The sequence below is a fragment of the Acytostelium subglobosum genome (assembly GCF_000787575.1).
Source record: "Acytostelium subglobosum LB1 DNA, scaffold: scaffold6, whole genome shotgun sequence".
Lineage (NCBI taxonomy): Eukaryota > Evosea > Eumycetozoa > Acytosteliales > Acytosteliaceae > Acytostelium > Acytostelium subglobosum.
In genome coordinates, this window is record NW_012236532.1 from 563,023 (window position 1) to 586,355 (window position 23,333).

Genomic DNA, 23,333 nt, shown 5'->3' on the forward strand with positions numbered 1-23,333 from the left:
ATCAACGAATGAGTGGTGCATTGCCTCCAAGACCACAGTCAGGTGTTCCACCTGGAGGTGCTGGAGCTGGAGGTGGAGGAGGTGGAGGACCTCCTTCAAATGCCCCACCAGCACCACCTACAGCCAACAATGTAAATACACCTCCCTCGACACCTCTGCCACCAAAACCTGCTGCTCTGAAACCTCGCGTCAACAAACCATTGCCACAGGCACCAATCAGTGGCCAATCCACTGGCACAACAACTCCAACTACATCAACAACCTCAACATCAACAACAACAGCGAATCCAACTCCAACCCCAACTCCTACCTCAACTCCAACTCCAACTCCAACATCAACAAACGTGCCACCAAGCACTCCACTGCCAAAACCACCACTGCGCAGAGATAACGCACCAAACACAAGTAGTGGAACACTTCCTCCACCATATCCACCATCATCGCCACCTCAACAGGTCAACCGAATGTCAATGATGGGCGTTGGAAACATCAGTTCAGGAAACTTATCGACTTCCGCGCCGGTCCAAGGAGGCGGAAAGCCACCCATAGTTGTTGCATCCTCTGTTGCATCACCTCCCATCCTTCCAAGCAGTCCACCTCCATCATCTGTGTCGCTGATCACTGCGACACCTGACAAGTCTGCGAGCATCAGCACCAGCACTAGCACCAGCTCGGACTCACTCAACTTTGAGAAGGTGTCGTTGACATCCGAGGGCGGAAAGGACAGCCCAAGCGCGCAGACCATCGCTCAGAGTCTTGTCGCGTACAACTCGCGTCTGGAAGAGGACAGGAGCGAGACTTCGCCTGACACTGAGCGCGAGGGCGCCTCTGATGAGAAGCGCTCCATCTTCAAGAAGTTCCCACATCAGTGGGCCATTGGCAAGCTGGAGAAGGACTCCTCACAGAAGAAGGAGGAGAAGGAGCGCAAGGAGATCGAGAAGAAGGAGGAAAAGGAGCGCAAGGAAAAGGAAAAGGCCGAGAAGAAGGAGCGAAAGGAGCGCGAGAGGAAGGAGAAGGACATGGCCAAGGAGAAGGAGAAGGATCATAAGGACAGGATGCTGGGCCGTTCAGCCAGCTCGATCACCGCCAAGCTGAAGCATGCTACACTCACTCGAAATGCGCGCATTGAGGACGACTCCTCGCCAAGCAGCAACTCACCAGTAATGCTCGGCCACAACAACAACGTCGGCGGCAACAACAGCAACAGCAACAGCGTGCTGAGCTCACCAGCCAGCTCGTTCACATCGATATCGTCACTGTCAAATGTCGTCGACACTGGATTCACACCCGGCTCCTCGCCGCCCTCCTCACACTCACACATTGGCAGCGGCCTGGGTGGCGCTTCAGCAAGTGACAGCGCTATACGTTCGGGCGCCACGCAACTGGACACCAGTCGCGGTTTGATGACCTGGGGCTCAGGTTCCTACGGCAAACTGGGCTTCAAGCCCGAGAAGGACAGTCAGAACACACCGGAGCGTCTACCAAACTTCCAGACCTCAGACATCTGTTCCATCTCATGTGGCAGCTACTACTCTGCCATGTTGACAGAGAATGGCGATGTCTACATGTGGGGTCGCGGCTCCGTCAAGAACCCACCCGTCCCAACCCTAGGCAATGGCACGCTTGATGGTATGTTTGGGCATGATTGATTGATTGATTGACCAGTCGCAGTGACGCTAACATGTATCTTCTTACCCATCAATCCAGATCAAATGACACCACAAAAGGTGGAGATACTGTCTGAAGTCGTTGTGATATCAATTGGATTCTATCACTCTGCTGCACTCAAGTCCAATGGAGAGTTGCTCACATGGGGCGTTGGCGAGGATGGACAACTTGGACACGGCGACACACTCAATCAACCGGTACCCAAGGTTGTCCAAGCCATGAGCTCACATTGGGTCACACAAGTATGCTGTGGTGAGAAGCACACCATTTGTCTAACTAGTAAGTTGTTGCCTCCTCCACGCACAACTCTATTGATCACTCACTAATACAACAACAACAACAACAACAACAGAGAATGGAAAGGTGTTTACATGGGGAACGAGCGAGTATGGTCAACTTGGACTTGGAGATACACAGAAGAATAGTACACCGATGATGGTCACATCATTGGACAAGTACCAGATCATTCAGATTGCTTGTGGTGCCACTCACAATGCTGTGTTGACTAATCAGCGCGAGGTCATCATCTTTGGAAATGGTGCTGCGATGGGCTCCGCCACAATCATCTCAGTGCCAACAATGATACCCTCACTCAAGAGTTTGAATATCGAGCGTCTGAGTTGTGGCCATTATTCGACCGCCGCTCTGACCGAGTGTGGAGATGTCTACACTTGGGGCACTGGCCAGGAGCTCGGCCACGGCCACACTGGCAACGAGTCGCAGCCCAAGCTGGTCGAGGCACTGCGCTCGCAGTCGGTGCGTCAAATCAGTTGTGGTGGCCGCCACATGGCCTTCCTCACAGACAGCGGCAAGATATATACCGCTGGTAAGGATTCATTTGGACAGCTTGGCCATGCTGCCGGCGACCAAAAGGTGCCCAAGAGGATCGATGCACTGCTCGGCAAGTTCGTAGCCATCAGCTGTGGTGAGAACCACAACACTGCACTGTTTGACACGACGCGCTCATTCCGCGACAAGTTTGGCTGGAAGCTACTCGAGACTCAGCGCACATTTGTCCGCTCTCTCAACATCCTTCGCTCAATCTTCCTCAACCCACTGATGATGCGTGATCGCGACATGCTGCCAGAGTACCTCAAGCATCTGCCATACGTCTTCCTCTCGGAGGAGGAGATCAAGACATTGTTTGGCCAGCTCGAGCGTGTCTACAACGTCAACTCGTCGCTGCTGCATCAGATGAACGCTCGTATGTTTGCCTGGTCTAACCGACGCAAGATCGGAGACATCCTGCTCAATCACTTCAAGTCCACCGACGTGCTGTACAACCAGTACATCGACCACATACCCTCGGCCATCCACATGCTGGACGGCATGCTCAAGAAGACCAGCTCGCCCATTGTCAACTACCTAAAGGAGTGCGAGCGTCTGGCTATGGACCGTCGCAAGGCCGAGACTGACGACGAGCAGAAGGAGTTCAACTTGCGAGCGCTACTGCTCGAGCCCCTGCTTGTCATGTCTCGCTTCCAGAAGAACATCAACGGCATGGTCAAGTACACCAAGAACACACACATCGACTATCAAGGCCTTGTCGACCTGGAGATGATGATTGAGGAGAAACTGGGCAAGGTGCAGACCATCGTCAACCTGGTCAACTCGCCCAACATGCTGGCCAACTACGTGGCGTCCCAGGCCAACATGTCGTCAGCCGAGTCGTCCGACTCCTCTTCATTCCTCAAGGAGTACGATGCCAAGATCGAGTCGCTACAGAACTTCAAGAAGACATGTCTCAAGCTCATCAAGTCGAGCAAGAAGTACTATGAGGTCGAGGTGGACTCGTTCAAGGAGCAGGGTCACTTTACAGAGAATCTGCTGCTGGCCAAGTCCAATCTGGAGACAGTTGTCGAGCCATCACTGGCCTCATCACTCGAGCACTTCTCTGCATCAATCAAGAAGGTCAACTACCTGCGCAGCGAGCTGTCGACACGCACCAACTCTGCCTTTTCGCAGCCACTGACCTCGGTCGTCGACGAGCTCGATGCATTCATTCCTCTCATTGTCGAGATGCGCAAGCGTGTCTTTGACTCTCACGTTGAGTACGATTCGGCCGTGAGCAAGCTATACTCGTTGGCCAAGAACGTGCAATCCAACGACAAGAAGGTTGTTGAGGCCGAGAAGGAGGTCGGTGGCCTGAAGAAGGCCCTGGACAAGACCGCGCACGAGTTTGATGGACTGTTCAAGGCTGGCACTCTGATACAGGCTCGTTCACTCAAGGTGTTCTACGCATGCATGAAGGCCCAGCAAGACTACTTTGAGCGTGGACTTCAGCGCTTCCAAGCTATGAAGCCCTCATTCGACGCGCTCGACAGTCACTTCCGTCAACAGAGCCGTGCCGCATGGTCCAAGTCTGTGTATGATCAGTTGATCGCCACGTTTGCCGAAGGCAAGGGTTCGAGAGACTCGGTAGCCGCGCCCGTTGCGCCCATTGGTGTGGACACTGGATCGTTCGAGGACGTTACAGCGGCAGTCACTACAGTCAAGAGCCAGGCAACTGTGGTCGATCCACACACCGTATTTGCTGAGCTCGAGTCCACTGACTGGCAATTCATTCTGGATCCACCAACAGCCAACGAGTTCACCGATACATTCATCGAGGAGCAGTATAATCAATTGGTATCGCTTCTTGCCTCCCCATCACTCCAGGTGGTGCAGTGCGTCGTGTCACCATGCAGCCAGGAAGAACAGGGACGTATCATCGACTCGATATCCAGGATCTTTGACAGCTTCAACAAGATTCGTCCAATCATCCAGACCGGCATTGAGGTTGAGGTGGCCGCCACCGCCAACTCGTCCACCCTGTTCCGTTCCAACACAACGGCCACCAAGCTGATGACTGCGTTCACCAAGATGAAGGGTATGTCCTATCTCACCAAGGTGATCACGCCACTCGTCAAGGAGGTCATTGCCAACCCCAACGGCTACGAGGTCGACCCGTCCAAGATCAACGAAGGAAGTGAGGAGCTGATGACCAACATGATGAGCTTGATCCACATGTCCGAGAAGTTCACCGATAATATCATCGACTCGTTGCACCAGCTGCCCGTGTCGTTGCGTGAGATATCAAAGTATCTTCAACAGGAGGTCGTCAAGAAGTTCCCAGACAACAAGCACTCGAGTGTTGGAGGCTTCATCTTTTTGCGATTCCTGTGTCCTGCAATCATTGCGCCGTTCACAGCAGGCTTGGTAGATGAAGCACCGGGCCCCGAGGCCTCCCGTGCCCTCGTGCTCATTGGAAAGGTGCTTCAAAACCTTGCCAACGGCATTGAGTTTGGACAGAAGGAGTCATTCATGCTTCCCGTCAACCGTTTCATCATTGGCAACCTCACCCGTCTTTATGAGTACTTTGACAAGTTGACCGATGTACCAGACTACCGCGCGGACTACGTACCATTGTCCTCGCAGGATGAGGTTCAAAAGGACATCAGGAACACACACATTGTCATTGTGAAGAACTTGCCCAAGGTCATCAAACAGTTGGCACTCTACAAGCAAAAGGACATCATTGGTCAACTTGCCAAGACACTTGTATTTTTAGGAGACCCATCAGCGTTGTACAAATAGACATCCATCAACCAATCATTCAATCACATCATCCAATCATCCACCAACCAAACAATCATTCAATCAATCATTCAAAAAATATAATCCAGCCATCAAACATTGGACTGATCAGTCCATGTCCAGCCACCATCCAGAATGTATTCATCCAATCAATCTGATCAAAGGTGTATATTAATAAACCATCCTGTACTCATACCAATCAATCAATCCAAACGAACATGAAGAGAGATGTATAATAGTTAAATAAATAAATAAATAAATATAATGTTATTGATTATTTGAATGTTCAGGTAGGGGTTTGATCCTCAGTTCTTAAGTTTAGGACAAGCATACCAATCCAATGTTGATGTCAAGGACATCAGATGGGTTCTGGTAGATAGATCCATCTGGTCTCATGACCTGGAAGCCCATCCAGACAGAGAGACCAAGATCAGTGTTCTTGCCATTTGCTCCAACTCCAACTTGGGCGGGCATGTTCTTGTCGTCAGTGATGATGATGGTGTAGCCAGTATCAACGCTGCACAGCGAGTTGGTGGTGTTGACACGGTAGAGGGCCCAGGTGCCAACGTCCACTGGTCCAGTTGGGAAGTAGTCAGCGGCTGGGAGCTCCATCTTCATTGAGCGGAAGGTATCCAAATCTGGGTAGAAGTCCATGGTGCAGACCATGGTTGGGGCATCCTTTCCAAGAGGAATGTAGACACCTCCGACCGTGATGCTGAAGTCTGGGTTCAATTGGACGATTCCAGAGTTCTCAGCAAAGTGCCATTGGCTGTAGCCAGCGAATGGGGTCATGTCAGAGGCACTGACAAAGAGGGCTTGCTTGTCGGCAGGGTAGGCAGAGTAGTATCCAAGTGGGCAGTCAGTGCATTTGATGTTCAAGTTGAAGTCAACGACCTGATCGGAAGTGTAGATGACCTTGCCATCCTTGGTGAACTTGAAGTTGTACCAGCCAGACATTCCGTTCACGATGTTCTTTCCGTTGGCACCGATTCCGACTTGCATTGGCATATCCATGTGCTCAGACAACTCGATGTTCATTCCCTCTAGAGGAGCACCGTGAGCCTCAATGGTTGAAGTCTTGAGTCTGTAGTACATCCATGTCTGTGGGTCAACTGGGCCGAATGGGACGTAGGCATCTGGCTTCAACTCCTTGTGGGGTGGGAATGAACCCTTGGACTTCTCGAGAACCATCTTGATCTCCAGGAATGGGGAGGTCTTTCCTGGTGGGATGAGAGTGCCAGAGAGAGCAATGAATTCACCGTCATTCTGGATGATGGCCTCATTCTGGTAGAAGTCCCACTCAATGATACCGCTTGGAATCTTAGAGTCACCAAAGAACATAGCATGACCTCCAGTACCTTGATAGTAAGTTGGATCTATCTTGGCAGCACTAACGTCTAAAAAGTATTATAATATATATATTAGTATGTTAGAGATCTCTTGTATCGCTCGTTCGATCTATGATTCATTACATACCAAAGACATCACAGTTGGGATCAATTTGAGCAGAGATAACTGCCAAAGATACAATCAAAAAAGTGAGTAATACCTTCATTTTTTTTGTTGTTTATGAACAGACAAAAATGGGTAAGAATAAATATTATTAGATAAGTCAACAGATAAATAAATTATTATATGTATATATTTGTTGTAGTTGTATTTGTTGTAGTTGTAATTGACTTTGAAGTCTATTTATATTATTGTTTGGATGTACCATGGTACCTAAAAGAGTAAATATGTATGATATTGTTTACTGGTGGAGCAGAGCTAAACATTTCCAAATCCGACAACTAGAGATCTAAACTATTGTCGGCACCATATCCAGTAGTCTAGACAAGTAAAATTCTCCAACTATTATCATATCATCGTGGTAGTCCACGAATCATTAATTGAATAATCAAGTGTGTGTTTGTGTGTATGTATATATGTGTGTATGAAAGTGGAAGTGTGTGTTTATTTGTGTTTGCATGCCAACTCATGAGTTTATGTATTTGAATGAGTGATACACAGTCTCCATGGTGTTGGTACGAATGAATGGAATGATAGGAGTAAACCCCTATAGATTGTTATTATAATATTGTGAGTGATTGGAAGACTACAACACATAATCTATAAACAACACAATTAATATATAAATAGGAAAAGATTAGAATAAGTGATTGATTTGTAATACTCACTCTTAACTTTAATAGTTATCTTAACTATATTAGTTTATTTAAAATAAACATACTGGTACCTATTCCTTATTGAAAGATAAATAACTATATGTTCGAAGAGAATAAACAATAAATATTAGTTTTGTTTTTTTTATTTATTGTGATTGATGTGAATGAGTGTGTATTGGACCAAAAACTTTGTGGAAGTGATGATTAAAATAAGAATACAGAAGTGGCCAATAATAACAATAAGAGTAATGTGTGGTGAGAGTTAAATCCATTGCTGATTGAGTCGTTTGTGGTCTGTCCGGTAGCAGTTGCCGTTAAGGAGAATGTGGTCGAAGTGGCCGCAGAAATTAGTACCTCCTTTCCATTGATCTCCACTGACAGATCATCCAAATAACTATCCCTGGAGACCACGTTAGTGTTGCTATAGAAGAAGGAAAGTCTGTTAGTCTGTCTGTCTGTCAGAATAAAGACCGAAGCACATACTTTAGCATATAGTTGTTGAATAATGGTATGAGTGCTTCGACATCTTTGCTTGAGAAGTTTGGAACAATTGTGAGCAAGAATCCTGTGCATTTTAAATCATAATGTAAATCTACTTTCCACTATATAAGCCAGGGGAAAATTATCATAATGTTGTGAGTGATTGTCGGTAAATAATTAAATCTATCCGTTGGTAGTTTGTTTGCTTACTTACATATACAACCACTGAATTATAATCATACTTGTCCACTCCAAAGACATAGGAATCCAAGAATGACTGGAGGTAGTAAAAGAAGTCTATGGCATAGTGAGACGTTACATTGATTGATAACCCCTTGGATATAGGAAGAGAGAGACCTGAGTTGTATTATTATTATTATTGGTTAGTATCGGGATTATTTAGTTTGTAGAGGTGAAAGAGAAGTCATACTTGTATTTGTTAAAGTTGCAAATGGTGGCGAATTGGGACGAGGAATAGTTATTGCTCTGGCATTCACACCAGGTGGAACTGAATGATTGACAAAGTCAGTCAAATAATTGTTGGAGTAGACAGGGCGGGACAACTCATAGATATATTTACATTTGACGGTGGAGGTGTAATAAACTTGGCTCAAGAGTTTGTAGTATTGCTCCGTGAGGTGGATGTAGCTATGATCCGCAGCAAAAGTGTATCCCTCTATGTTGTTGTAGACAAGGGTGAGGTCCATATTCGTGAACACTTCAATCAGGTCATATTTTAAAGTGCCATATATGGTCAGTTGGACACATCTAGGAAAGGTAATGTTGGGCCGACAATTGAATGTAAGTTTGACTGATTGATCCATTGTTGCATTGCCATAGATAAGGATCTGAACACCCAATGGTATGTTTAGGTTGGTTTGATTGAATGCGATAGTTGGACCATTGGTATTGTTGAAAGTATAGAGGAAATTCTCACAACCATCTGCCTCCCATCCTCCTATTATACAATTTGGATCGGCCAGGGCAACAGGGAATAATCCCAAGATCGTTAATATTAATAGTATTTGAATATTCATTATTATATCAAAGTAATATGATGAAATGATTAATAATTATGTTGATAGATTGATTGATCAACATTCAAATCTTCATTATTATTGAAGTTATAAATAAATTATACTTCTAGAAACGAACTGAAGCAATCAGTTAAATCACACACCTTTCCACTGGTGATGGAAGTTGAAGAATGAAAGCAATGCCCGATCTCAATATTAATATAATACTATAAATAGAAGTTGAGTACTTTGTTGTTAGTGTTTAATCCATATCTAATTGGGTCTTTGGTGGAATTTTCCAGTTGAGTTTAAAACTGATTAGAACAAGGAGGGCGAATCCAGTCATGATTAAATTCAACAATCTTGGGATTAATACTTTTGCAAAGCCGATGCACCAACTTAAAGAAATAAATAATAAAATAGAAACATATTGCCGATTTGTCATATTATTGAAAGCCTAGGCAGCTTCATTGGAAGATGTTGTGGCAGCTCCAGATGGGGTGCTGGAAACAATGGCAGAGTTGTCCAATAACTTCTTGAGAACACTGATTAGAATGGGATAGTCCAATGGCTTGGAGATGTACTCGTTGCAACCTGCATCTAAGCAGGTGTTCTTGTGACCGGATGTGTTGTCAGCGGTGAGTGCGATGATTGGTATCTTCCTAAAGCCCTGCTCGCTCTCGAACCGACGAATCATCCTGGTACAGGTAATGCCATCCATCACTGGCATGTGAATGTCCATCAGGATAAGGTCGTACATCGAGTGTGATCCTTTGATATGCTCCAATGCTACCTGTCCATTGGTCTTGAGATCGACGCGGAATGAATGCTTCTGAAGCACCGTAGTGGCGATACGAGCATTGAACTGATTGTCCTCCACCAACAAAATACGGATGTTGCTGATCGCAGCGCTTGTACCAGTGCTTGTGCTTGTGCTTGGTGTGCGAATATGTTTGGATGTGCTCATCTGACTCTGTTGCCTCTTGCCATCCATGTACTCTTGTTGATGGACTGATGTGTCAATGGCACTGGCCACTGCATCTCCCTTCTCCATGTCCACTGGCATGGTCTCCGCTGCTGTTTGTTGTTGTTGTTGGGGTACGACAGTCTGTTGCTGTTGCTGCTGTTGATGATCGGACTCCAAAGCAGCTTGCTCGGCAGCAAAGTCTGGATTGATGGAAGTTGGAACTATCTGATGGAGAGGTGTTGTCTCCTCCTTGGCCGGTGTGTATAGCTCAAGAGGCGCGATTACGTGTACCTCGGCTCCCTTGTGCTTGAGCTTGGGTGACTGCATTGGTGAGGTAGAAGCCGACTCTGGTGAGGTGATGCCAGTCACTGTATAGTATTGCTCGCCGCATCCAGAGTTGGTTGGAGTCTCAAACTTGACACAGGGGGACTGGAGCAAGGGAGTAGAGGCGTTGGACGAGGCGTTGGAGTAGATTGTCTTGAATGACGACGATCGGATAGGGGTCAACGGCTGATATGTTAACTTTGGTGCGCTGTTCTGTTTGAGAAGTGTAGGCGGTGTCCTTCTCTGGTATGTCGACGATGAGCCAGAAGAAGTTGTTGGCGTGCAAGTCGATGTCGTAGGAGTTGACAACAAAGGTGAATAATGTGATAGAACAAAGGGAGATGTAGACTTTAGGGAGTTTATAATCGTGAGTAGTTGCTCTTTCTTCAACTGTTTGATTGATCGATTGAGTGAGGGAGTGGGTATGTTAGTTGACGGGAAGGGAATGATGGACGCATCCCTGTGCATACAGTACTTACAGGCTTCATATTAGGTGAAGTCCTTGATTGTCGTAGAGCTTCTTTTGTTTGTTGGTGCACATGAGCACTAACCTGTGTGAGTAGGGACTCTTTGTTGGGTCCTGTTGCTTAGTTTGTCTGATGAGATCAATGTTTAGGTTGGGTATCTGGTTGTGTAGAGCAGGTGTGGCGAGAGTATGTTAGGTCTCCGGTGGACACTAGATTGAGTGAAGAGTAAATGGACAGACATACCATAGAGTCAATGAAGACTATGTTATAATCATTGCCAGACTTGAGAAGTGATAGGCCTTGGGCGAATGTGTGAGCCTTGGTTACTGCCAGTCCTTGTGGCTCCAAGTGCATCTCGATCGCAGAGTTGATGTTGGGATTGTCATCGATCACTAGGACATTGGTGGTGGCGGGCTGATGTGATGCTGGCTTGGTTGGGGTTGTGTGCATCGAAGACTTGGCTTGTATCTCCAGTGGTACATCCAGAGTGAATATTGAACCGCATGCGCCACGTCCATCACCTGGCGCACTCAACTGATTATTCGGGTCGTACTTGAGTGTGCCACCAAGTAGCTTGGACAACTGACTACATATTCCAAGACCGAGGCCGACTCTGAACTCTTCGTAACCTTGCTTAGTGAGTGCATATGGTTCAAACAGAAGGGGGATCGCCTCTGGATCTATTCCAACTCCAGTGTCAATAATGGTGAATGTCAAGTTGATCTCATTCGCTGCATTTCCACCACCATTAGACCTGGTTGTTGAGCTAACTCTGATCACAATCTAGATTGATTGAAGGGGGTGGATTGTTAATTGATTGTCCAGGACACTACCACGCCAAGGACATGGCACATACCTCTCCATTGAATGTTGCCTTTAGTGAGTTGTTGAGTAGCCTTAGGAGGATGTTCTTTAGCTTAGATGGGTCGCCAAGGAGGTTGAGGGGTACACCGGGCTGAAGCAGGTAACAAAGGTCCAAGTCCTTCTTCTCAAAGTAGCTACGAATCGATGGATTGGCAATCACATCCTCCAACAAACACTCTAAGTTAAAGCTGGTGCGTTCAATGTCATTGTTGTTGAGCGTCTGGAGCTCATCAAAGTACAAACACTCCTTTGTGATCAGACTAAGATGTTCAAACGACTCTGACATCTTGACCAAGTATGGCACTTGATGTGATTGGACATCAGCGTCATTGAGGAAGCCCATATTTGAGTTGGCTAGATGGATGAGTATGTGATGTGTTAATGAGTGAGCGAGCGAGTGAGTGTGATGTCTAGTTGTTCACTTACCTGTTGCCAAAGTCTTCTTTATCTGATTGATTGTGTTCTTGAAGAAGACCTTGTCATCGGTGGCCTTCATCTTATGAGCATCCTCTTGTTTGATCAACTGCTTGTTCGATTGCAGTACCTTGTCCACCTTGTTCAACATTTGATTGTAGTGGCGATGATACTCCAAACAATCGTTGAATAAATCGATGGCAATGCCCATCAGTTGTATCAGCAATGTGATGGCACGGATACATCGACGGATGACCAGACGCTCGGCTGCCAGTGGCGCCAACAGCTTGGTCGACAGGTGGAAACAATCAAAGATTGTCATTGTGAAGAAGAATGAAGTGATGACCAGTGATGCCAGTTGGTAGGACGGTCTCTCGTGGTAGTACATCATCAGAATTGTGATCTGCAGGAAGTAGAGCGATGACTTGACCAGGCTCTTGAGAAAGTGCAGGTCTTGGTCAGGCCGCAGAAGGTTCGGATGTATAATGTTGGCCAGTGGCACGATGTGCGAGTAGCACATGAGGAACAGGTAACTACAGGTCAGACACAGGTACAGCTTGGTCGTCCAGCTGCTGCGACCATGTATCGCCACTGATCGAGGTATAAACCTGGACATCGCAGAAGATGTAACCTCAAAGTTGAGGAAGAATGCGTATATGATGAACTCCAATGATGAGCAGAACTGGTGGATGATGTTAGTGAGGTGATTGAATGGTTGAATGGAGATGGATAATGATACATACATTGTTAATGACATCATTGAAGATGTAGTCGGCGGATGAAGTTATCATCCACTTGCTTAGACATGAGTAAATAAAGCCTGATACTGTTGTCCATAGTATAATAGTATCGATGGCATGTGAAGAGTCATGATTGGACTCGTGTGATGTTGATGTTGTTGATGTTGATGATGTTGATGATGTTGATGACCTGCCTGATGACGACTCCTTGTTGTTATTGTCAAGTGAGAGGATGCCAGTCTGACGTTGTATAGTATGTTGAAATAGTGAACGAAGTCGTCGCTGTGAGAATATCAATGCCAGTGCGATGGCCGACAGAATGAACTGTAGCGGTTGGATGAGCAACAGCATTGAGGTCACGACTTTGTCCAGAGTGTCACAGGTGGCGAATGCTGCAGCATCAGTGTCCGAGGAGTATCGCGCATCAATCTGTGTACAGATAAAGAACTTTGAGCCAAGTATAACTAGTTGAAATAATACTGCAAGAGGTATTGAGAGATTGATCGTGAATATGATCGTATCGAAAGTGGACAGGGTCCGCTTTGGAGGGGTCGCTGTCGTTTGGGTGATCAGAAGTGGGGTGGTCGTGGCTTTGGACAAGGGCTGATCGAGGTGGGTGTTGTGTGGCATTGGGGTGCCCTCATTGCTAGGAGATGATGAGTAAACGAATGTGCCTTGTGAATTGACGTTTCGCAAGAGAACATTGTTTTTCAAACTCGAAGACGAGTGTGTCCTGTGATGAACTGTATTATTGCCACCTCCATTATCCAACATGCTACTATTGCTATTGCCAACTTCATATTGATGTTGATGTTGATGTTGTTGTAGTTGTTGATGTAGTTGATGTTGTGAATGTTGATGTTGAAGTTGATGATGATGAGGATAATAATTGTGCTCCCTATTAGTTGAGTTATTGTCCAATGTCATCTTTATCGGTATTGATCAATCTAGATGATTCCAACAACAAATTGTCCACAGGGGTCCGTCCTCTTCACCCAATATTAATGATGATCCGTAATGTCCTGGAATGGTATTGAATAATCTCTATTGATGTTGTCTAATTATAATTATTATTTATATATATGTTTAAGTTTGTTTATGTGTATAATGAATGGATAAAGTAGTTGTAGCAGTAGTTGTTGTTGATGATGAAGAGTAGTAGTAGTAGTAGGTAGCTCAACAACTTGTTTATTGTACTGATAGAGTTGATGTCATGCATTAACATCCAATCACAGTCCATCATCTCACAAAATCAACATCAACAACATCATCAACAGACAAGCATTCAATCAAACCAGGAAGGTGGACGTTAGTGAGAGAGAGTGAATCGTGGGAAAAAGGGTGTGAAGTGCGCGCGGACAAACAGAAGGACAACAACAACAAAGCATGCATGCATGAATGGATGAGCGGTCAGATCCAATTCCAATACCGAGGGACTGGATGACAATCCATGACATACTGAGGGGGGTATAGATGGATGGATGTCTGTTCTCGTGAATACAGTCAACTCTCTACATTAAGTCGGCGTCAATTGATGCTGCTTGCAAGCACATGTGCTGCGCTGTGCGGATGTATAGACAGATAAACAGAGTAGAGACACATCACCAACCACCAACCATCCCCACCACACCCCTACCTTAATCGATTGGATTGGTGGAGACAAATTGTCATTAATTAATATGGATGGTGGTGGTGGGTGTGCCGTTTGATAACACCTTTAAAGGCAATCGACAGGCGTACCCACACACTACCACCATCACCACCACTCTGGCATTCTACTCCGACGCATGTCCGGACAAACACATAAACATACATGTTTCACATCCCTCCAGATCTTTAAATAAGAGAGTGAGTGAATGAGTGTGTCAACCTTAAAAGGGTTGATTGTTTGTTTGATTGTTTGATTGATTGGTTGATTGATTCTGATTGAATGGATGGATGGATGGGATATTGACGTGATGTAGACGGCATTTAAAATTCTCATCCATTCATATATATATATATATAAACATATAAATATAAATAATTATTAATAAATATATAAATTTATGTGTAAATTAACATCGACAAGACAAAAATGATGGTTGGTGGAAGTATTGATTTGACAATTCGACTGTTAAACTGTTAACCTGTGATATCATATTACAAATCCTGACAACATCAATCATGTACACCAGTTGTTACTATTGAAATGGTTGATGTCAATAACAATAACATTAACAAATATCTCTCTCTCCCTCTTCGTCTATCTCTATGATGAGCTGCACTTTCATCAAACAATGAGGGATGAAGAAGTAGAAGAAGATAGGATATTGATGATGTAGCGATGGAGATAGGAATCGGTACCGACTTTATAAATCTATGTTGTAACCAAGGTACCAACAAAAGGGTAGTATTGTGGTGATGATGACGCGTGAACACCTGATTCAAATCGAGATAAGGTGGCATTCACCGAAAGTTTATCCATAAAGAGGGCACAAAAGTCCACCCTATCATGTCATGTGTGAATGACTCGAAACCAAGCATTCACATAATTATGAAGCTTCAGAAAAAGAAAAAATCCGATGGATGGATTGGAAGTGCCAGTGTTTGTTTGTGTTGAACAAGGACGAAACCAGAGTGGCAACAGAAGGCGTCAAAGAAAAGACCAAGCAAAGCAAAGCAACAACACAGAGGACTTCCCAATCCCACCTCCCTGTTGTTGTCATTATATTAAATTGTTACGACCACCTGGTTGGTCTAGTTACTTTATTGTTTCCACATCCACATCCACATTCTCTCTCCCTCACTCTATTCTTTCTTTCAACAACTCCATCAACAACATTGTTTAATTAATATTAATATATAACTTACACCAAACATAAAATAACATATTGAGTGAGCTCACAAGAGGGAAGGACGAGGAAAGTTCTTTCAACAAATTGAAAAAGCAGCGCAATATATACATACATACAGACAAACAGACTCTACCCCTGTTGTGGTCAACAGGAAACAGCAACTGATTGGATAATATAACAGTCGACTTCCACTTCATCCATTACAGGTATGCATCACACAAACAAATTTCAAAGTATACAATGCAACTCAAGCGATGGGAGATCTTTAAAGTGCTTTAGACTGATTGATTGATAGATAGATTGATTAATGTGATGTGTGATTGTGATCGATCATGTGTGTCTCATCAACACAATCAATCAAAACACAACACACGATTCTCTCTACCACGCACCGATCACTATCCATCATCCACCATTCACACCTTTCACCAATTATCCACCCCTTCATCGATCAAGGTAAATGAATGAAAGTGAATGGAGTGGCAGGCACTGCCATCAAACTCAACTCAACTCAACTCAACACAACACAACACAATATAACACATAACACATAAACATCCCTGTAATTTGTTTGTTGAATCCTAATTCACATAAATCATACCTACCTCTCTCATCTCACTCCTCTATCACGCAATCAGTATGTGATAATACACCAACACCGCACCTACACTCCACTCCTCTAAACCATCCATGTTATGCAGCGAATATATTGAATTGAACTCTTCGCTCATACCCACTCTACTTGATTGATTGATTGATTGATTGTGTGTTGACATACTTTACATCATCAACATCAACCATCCTCAACCACTCTCCTCAATTTCATCATCAATCAATCGAACAATCAATCATCCATTATTCAATTCACACTTCATTCATTAATTCATTCATTCATTCATTAATTACATTTTATATATATATATATATATATACAATCATATCAGATCAGAGTAATAATAGTAGTAGTCTTTAATTTAACTCAAAAAGGTGAGGAACACACACTCATCATCATTGGATTGGATTTGATTGATTCTCAATCCGAAACAGTGTTCATTCGTGCGTGAGTGTGGTGGTGTTTGGTTTTGTGATGGCTACCCTCGATCGGAGGGTGTGCCCAAGATCGCGAGTCAGTTGGTTTTCCATTATGATAATTCCATTGCGATCTCCTCGGTGCCACATGTCGTCATCACTGGAGCTACGATCACACCTCACTCACCTCACACCCAGGGTCCAGTCCACCCCCTCGATCGACTTACTAGTAATGTGTTTGAATGAATGTGAACCATTGTTGGTTGGAAACAAAGAGTTGTTGTTATTGTTGCCCTCACATTCATTCATTCATTCATTCATTCGATCACGCATTCACTCATTCATTCATTAACTAACATGATCATATTTATAACAACTATTTAGATTTATATACAAATATATTATAGATTAGAGTAGATAACAAATATAATTAATATATATATATATATATAGTGATACGATATATATATATATATAAATATATAATATAGAGGTATAATTGAATACCGATGAACTCGTATCGTCACTCAACAAACAGTGTGTATGCTCTGAATCCAAGCATAGACATACCAATGTCATCGACAACAACAATACCAACATCAGCATATAACTTTCACAAGGAACCAGCTAGAGTAAAGACGACAACAACAGCAGCAACAATGACGACTACGACGACTACAAATATGGACACCTCATCAGACTTGGACAACAACAAAATGCACGATGATCCAATCACAAACATTGGAAACATCACATGTTCGAACATTCCAAATATAGTCACAGGCAATATCAACAACAGTAGTACATCAAATATAAGCATACAGCTCAATGGATTGAGCATTAAGAAGACACCATCGACGACGATGACGAATAGCTTAAAGTTCTCACAGGTGATTCAACCACCAACGGTGACACCTGCACCTGGCGCAGACGGCAGGGACAGTCCGATAAATAGTAACGACACATCGCCATCGTCATCGTCATTCTTTTTGTCCAACCTCAGCGACACTATGATGGTCAATGGCAGTGGCGGCAACAGCGGCAATGGCGGCATTCCAGTGGACGGCGGCGACAATGGCGGCAGCAATCCAACATCTTTATCAACTTCACCCAGCCAATCAACACTTTCCAATCCCCTGCTGCGACTTTCATCCCTCCCCGAATCCTGCCAGCCCATCGGGCTGTCCAGCCCATTTTCATTCAGCTCGTCGGCCGTCTTCTCCAGCAGCAGCAGTAGTGGCAGCGGCTCCTCCTCCACACTGGCCTCGACATCGTCCAATCCCAACTCGAGCTCTGGCTCCTATTTCTCGTCGTCTTCGTCACCGACTTCCTACCCAAGTTTGCTGATCGATGAGGATCGCGAGCGCATGAAGCAGGAGTACGAGTCGATGAAGAAGCCCGAGGTGCACTCGAGGAAGTCACACAAGAAGCATCATCGTCACTACTCTCACAACGATCTCGACAACCGCAAGCATGACGAGGAGAAGTTCTTCAGTTCTCTGCAACCAAACAACTACTCCAAGAATCGCTATCATGATGTGTTGCCAAATGAGTCGACTCGAGTACGTCTCTCGCCTCTCGAGTATGGCGATGGAGACTATATCAACGCCAACTACATCAATGGCGAGGTGCCAAACTCTTATCGCAACTACATTGCGTGTCAAGCGCCACTCGAGTCCACAATCAAGGACTTTTGGAGAATGGTCTGGGAGGGTATGTTAGCCATCCAAACAATCAATCATGATAATCTTCTTACTAACATGTGTGCACCCTTGATAACAGAGAAATCCTATGTAATAGTATGTCTGACACGACTGGAAGAGGATGGCAAGAAGAAGGCCGATCAGTATTGGCCCGACACTCTGAATGAGCCAATGAACTATGGCTTGTTCTGGGTGCAATTGCACAAGAAGATCATGTTTAAGGAGATTGGTGTCACGTTGTGCCACCTGTATCGCAAGGGCGAAGAGTTCCCTCGCGAGGTAGCCCTGCTGCAGTACACACAGTGGCCGGACAGTGGCGTGCCAACGACCAGCGCACACATCCGCACCCTCTCCGTACTGGTCAACACATTTAGACAGCGCGGCAACTTGAAGAGCTCGAACGGACCAGCCATCGTGCATTGCTCGGCGGGTATTGGCCGCTCGGGAACATTCATCGCCATCAACATCAACATGGCCAAGATCGAGAAGTCGGTCAACAACAACGAGGCGCACATCAACATCTCGATCAAGGAGACGGTGATGGAGATGCGTCGCCAGCGACGCGGCATGGTACAGACGTTCGATCAGTATACGTTCATCTACAAGGTGATCAACGACGTGCTCAATGACATGGGTCGCACCCTGGCCTCACCGGCCAAGCGTCGCTCATGTGAGATGCTTCGTACTCAACAGGTAGTGCCCCGTCTCGATCTGGTCAATCGCGTGGCCAACAACGACCTCAAGTCGTCTTTCACGCCATCACCCGAGACTGCGGCCTCGCTCTCCATCATCACACAAATGACACAGACCCTCAAGTTCCCTCAGTCCACTCACTTTGACACCAACACCAATCCATTCTCCAAGTCCAAGTTCAAGATGCCCTCAGCACTCAGCTTCACCTCTCCAGCAACTGCCTCATCCCTCACCAGTGCCGCAACCTCTGCCTCTGCTTCATGTCCATCGCTTTCCAAAAACCATCATCAACAACAACAACAACAACATACTCAACAAACAATAGCACCAACAGACAACAACAACAGCGCACCAATATTGTACCATCAACGAAGTGTATCGTCAACACTACCAAGTACCAACTTCTCAGCATTATCATCACATCTACTCTTCAAGAATAGTGGCAACAACAGCAATAGCAATAGCAACGGCAACAACAGCAACAATGGCAGTAATGGACCAAACGACTTTGACAGTCTGAATCGTTTCAACAACAGCTTCTTGATATACAACTCCAACACAAACTCCAATCCCGATCCCGACCCAGACACCGATATCGACATTGACGTTGCCACACCCGAAATCGCTGGCGACAAGACTACCAACAACACTGACAACGCATCCTCCACCGCCACCACCAACACCAACACCAACATCATCACTCCACTACCATTGAACAACATTGTTGTTGAGCAAAATGCAGTGGTTGTCAACGACGATGGCAGCAGCAGCAGCAGCAGTACATCGACATCCACAACAACGACAACATCCACGACAACAACATCAACTACACAAGGTTCACCAAGGAACGTATCATCCATCAAATGCTTTTGATGGAACAACTTAATCGTTGCCAACACAACCAAACAACAACAACAACTTATTTATTTATTGATCAACCATCGATGGAGATGTATATTTATATTTATTTATCTCTCTCTCTCTCTCTCTCTCTGTTCTCTTTCTCTTTCTTTAATCGACAAATACATTGTATATTTTTAGACCTTATTATTATTATTATTAACATTAATAAATAATCAACCGATATTTATTTCTTTACTTTATTTTTTTGATATTTCAAAATAAATGATGAAGATCCTTGAATGATCATCAATTCAAATAATAATTTATTGTTTGATTGTGTTTTTGCACCCTTTTGATCAAAACTTACCACCTTACCTCACACACTTCAAGGGCGGCCCATTGTTCATCAATTCATTCCCCACTCACACACATATATCATGTGTTTGTGTCCGATCACTTAACTTCAATTCATTTACAACATACTTTATATTATTACATAGTTTGAGATAGAGATAGGAGATGAATAAATTGAACAAGTTGTTTAGAAAGTCGGTGCAATTGTCACCGACTAATAGTCCAACGATGCAGTCATCAGGCAATCAACAGGTGTCAGCATCGACATCATCACCAAACCTAATGGCAAACACTGGCAACATTGCATCCTCTGCATCAACCTCATTCACATCATACAACAAACTACCTGCGATTGACTTTGAACAGATGTTCTCTGCGATACTAAAGGTAGGTCAACAGCGAGCTAACGCGCGTGCATTCATTCAATCAATCACTTATTCTAACTTCAAACTTAATATTAGGAATCAACTGATACATTAAAGTATTGCCATTTGGTACAGTTTATTAATACTGGAGGAAAGAAGATTGGAAAGTCATGGCAGCCATTCAATAAGAAGCATTCAAATCCAGCATACTTGGTATTGGGCGCAAAGAGTGTGATGATAGTGGATGCCACTACAGTGCCACCCACATTACAGCGTCGTCTGCCTTATTGTGATCTGAAGGAGATGTTGGTCGACAGCTCTGACGTGGGACTGTTCTCACTGCAGCTCACAAAGGAGCAGATGGACAACAATCACAAGCATCCACAGCCGCTGCCCAGCATCGTATACTTTTGCGTTGGTGCCGAGCGACGTGAACTGATCGACAGTGTTGTGGCCACGTTCGAGGAGGCCACCAAGGAGTACTTTGCACTGGAGCACAAGGGTCTGTTCGTCATTAGGAGGACCAACATGCTGGCTGGCGAGGCCAAGGAGCAAAAGGAAGAGCTCAAGTGCGCCACACTCAAGGTGCTCGACGAGATGTCCCTCATGGGATTCACCGCACAGGACTTGTGGGATGGCGATGCTGACCTCAAGCATTGGGTGGCCAAGGTTAGGCCAATGATCAAACTAAGTATGTTGTTATGTTTGTGATTGCCCATCCCAGACTAACACTTCCATTCATTCATTCAATCATTGTAGACAGTGACGAGAGGTTTGTTGTGGAGTTTGTACTTCCAGACTCTGCCTATGACACGGCGGGTGTCTGTAAGAAGGTGTTCAGAGTGCCCAACAACATATCAGCAAGAGAGGTATGTTGATGATTTGATCAATCTCATGCACGCCTTCATGTGACCAATGAATGACTAACACACGACGGAATGATTCCAATCAATCAATCAACAGATCACCAACTTCCTTTGTGCTAAGATACATGTACAAGACCCTACCAACTTCACGATTGTCACGATGAAGGGTCGCGAGATATTGCCAGAGGACTTCCTCGTTGATTATGGTTTGGGATCAATGTTTGATAATTGGCAGTTGTGTCTGGTCGAGCGTGGAAAGATGAAGCGAGCCGGTATGTATGAGCTGGAGGTGCACTATCCCGATGTGCCACAGTACGCCGGCAGGTTCATGCGCAGTATCCTTGTGGATGGCTATCAGCCTGCCGAGGTGGTGGTGCGCGCACTATGCAAGGACATGGAGATCATCAAGCCACATCTGTTCTCAATGTCAGTTGAGGCACCTGGCGCCACAAGCTCATTCATCGTTCCTGACAACGAGCAACTGTCCAAGCACGGACTGGGCGCCAAGTTCCGCAAGTGTAAGATAAAGCTTGTGCCAAAGAAGTTCCCCAAGGCCTCCAGCAACAGACAGCAGAGTATGTATCAAATCAAACAGAGTCCACTCGCTCAATCACTCACTCATTCATACAATCAATCAAACTAGACATCGATGTAACTCTGTCAATATTCAATGATGTGATTGAGGCTGCACATCAACAGGCGTTGGAGCGCAAGGAGCTTCGTAAGCAGGTACTGTGCCAGCAGCTAGTGGACATGATGGTGGATATCGCCTATGAGGAGTGCGTCCGCGCCTCCACTCTGACGATGCGTATGGCATCACTGAGCGCAATCAGCAAGACTGCGATGTATAAGTTCCTGGCACTGAAGGAACAGGAGGATCTCAAGTTCTTCAGCATGCTTGGCCACAAGCACGTGGTGGACGATGCCAAGGACTTGATATACAACCTCACCAATCTCAATGGCCCATCGGCATTCATCGATGTGGACCAGGAGGAGCAGCCATCGCTGCAGATGCGTGTGCCACCTCCACCTCCGCCACCCATTCTCGGCTTTGACAATTTCAAGAAGCGTCTTGAGACTTCGGCCACGCCAACATCAGCGACCAAGGAAGCGATATCCCAGCAACAGCGAGCGACCCGTGTCGGAGGTGGCAATTTGAACGTAGCCAATGCCGTGGACATGAACCAGATTTTGGGAATGAGAGGGTAAGTCATTGATAGCGATTGATTGATTGATTGAACGCACCAGCAGCATCACTAACAACAACATCCATTCATTTCAACCATTCTAGTAAACTGAGGGCAACTGTACAACTAAAGAAGGAGGATGATGGCAAGTTTGATGAGACACAAGAGTTGGTGCTGCGACCGGTAACACAGCGAGAGAAGCCGATTCAAGTGACCAACAGCAAGGAGACCAACGAATTGATGCAGAGACTTCAAAAGAGGAATGCCATTGTACAATCAGCGTTGGCAGATGCAGAGGATCTAGGTGACTTCTAAGTGACCTGCTGCAAGGGCGCGTCAACCATCCAACCAAACCAACAACATCGAACCAAGAATCAATCAACAATCAAGCCAAACCAAACCTACAACAAACCAATTGTTGTTGTTGTTGTTGTAATGTAATGTAATAACAAACAAGTCAGTCACTATACTATACCATATATTCCAGAACATTGTTGATTGATTGATCGACTTGGTCATCAGAGTTTGAAGTTTATCCCATAAATTAAGTTTGACCCAAAGTTATAAAAGAAACCCAATTGGGTTCAACACACACAATTTTCAAATTCAAATCAAGAAGCGAGGGATCATTACAAATAATATAACTGTTTATATTTACAATGTAATGTCAATGACAATAGCAGGCAGGGTCATCATGATCATGATCATTATCAGGAGGATGAGGAAAGAAGGAAGGAAGGAAGGAAGGAGGGAAGGAAGGGAGGAACAGTGATAT

At 45.0% G+C, this 23,333-nt stretch overlaps 5 protein-coding genes across 5 annotated transcripts; 3 read left to right on the forward strand and 2 right to left on the reverse strand.

Annotated features, from left to right (window-relative positions):
* Positions 1 to 8: 8 nt before the first annotated feature.
* On the forward strand, positions 9 to 5,402 carry SAMD00019534_035580 (hypothetical protein; the record flags this gene model as incomplete). Its single annotated transcript, XM_012904450.1, has 4 exons — positions 9 to 1,629; positions 1,708 to 1,947; positions 2,021 to 5,208; positions 5,334 to 5,402. The coding sequence occupies 4 exons, from the start codon at positions 9 to 11 to the stop codon at positions 5,400 to 5,402; spliced, it is 5,118 nt and encodes a 1,705-aa protein (XP_012759904.1).
* Positions 5,403 to 5,562: 160 nt separating this feature from the next.
* SAMD00019534_035590 (hypothetical protein) lies at positions 5,563 to 6,799 on the reverse strand (the record flags this gene model as incomplete). Its single annotated transcript, XM_012904451.1, has 2 exons — positions 5,563 to 6,641; positions 6,721 to 6,799. The coding sequence occupies 2 exons, from the start codon at positions 6,797 to 6,799 to the stop codon at positions 5,563 to 5,565; spliced, it is 1,158 nt and encodes a 385-aa protein (XP_012759905.1).
* Positions 6,800 to 9,362: 2,563 nt separating this feature from the next.
* On the reverse strand, positions 9,363 to 13,455 carry SAMD00019534_035600 (hypothetical protein; the record flags this gene model as incomplete). Its single annotated transcript, XM_012904452.1, has 7 exons — positions 9,363 to 10,586; positions 10,676 to 10,697; positions 10,748 to 10,821; positions 10,907 to 11,446; positions 11,520 to 11,881; positions 11,954 to 12,623; positions 12,685 to 13,455. 7 exons carry the CDS (start codon positions 13,453 to 13,455, stop codon positions 9,363 to 9,365), a joined length of 3,663 nt encoding a protein of 1,220 aa, XP_012759906.1.
* Positions 13,456 to 17,230: 3,775 nt separating this feature from the next.
* SAMD00019534_035610 (hypothetical protein) lies at positions 17,231 to 19,816 on the forward strand (the record flags this gene model as incomplete). Its single annotated transcript, XM_012904453.1, has 2 exons — positions 17,231 to 18,260; positions 18,330 to 19,816. The coding sequence occupies 2 exons, from the start codon at positions 17,231 to 17,233 to the stop codon at positions 19,814 to 19,816; spliced, it is 2,517 nt and encodes an 838-aa protein (XP_012759907.1).
* A 552-nt stretch (positions 19,817 to 20,368) lies between these two features.
* Positions 20,369 to 22,873, forward strand: SAMD00019534_035620 (hypothetical protein; the record flags this gene model as incomplete). Its single annotated transcript, XM_012904454.1, has 6 exons — positions 20,369 to 20,527; positions 20,602 to 21,196; positions 21,265 to 21,374; positions 21,469 to 21,946; positions 22,015 to 22,576; positions 22,663 to 22,873. The coding sequence occupies 6 exons, from the start codon at positions 20,369 to 20,371 to the stop codon at positions 22,871 to 22,873; spliced, it is 2,115 nt and encodes a 704-aa protein (XP_012759908.1).
* Positions 22,874 to 23,333: the final 460 nt, after the last annotated feature.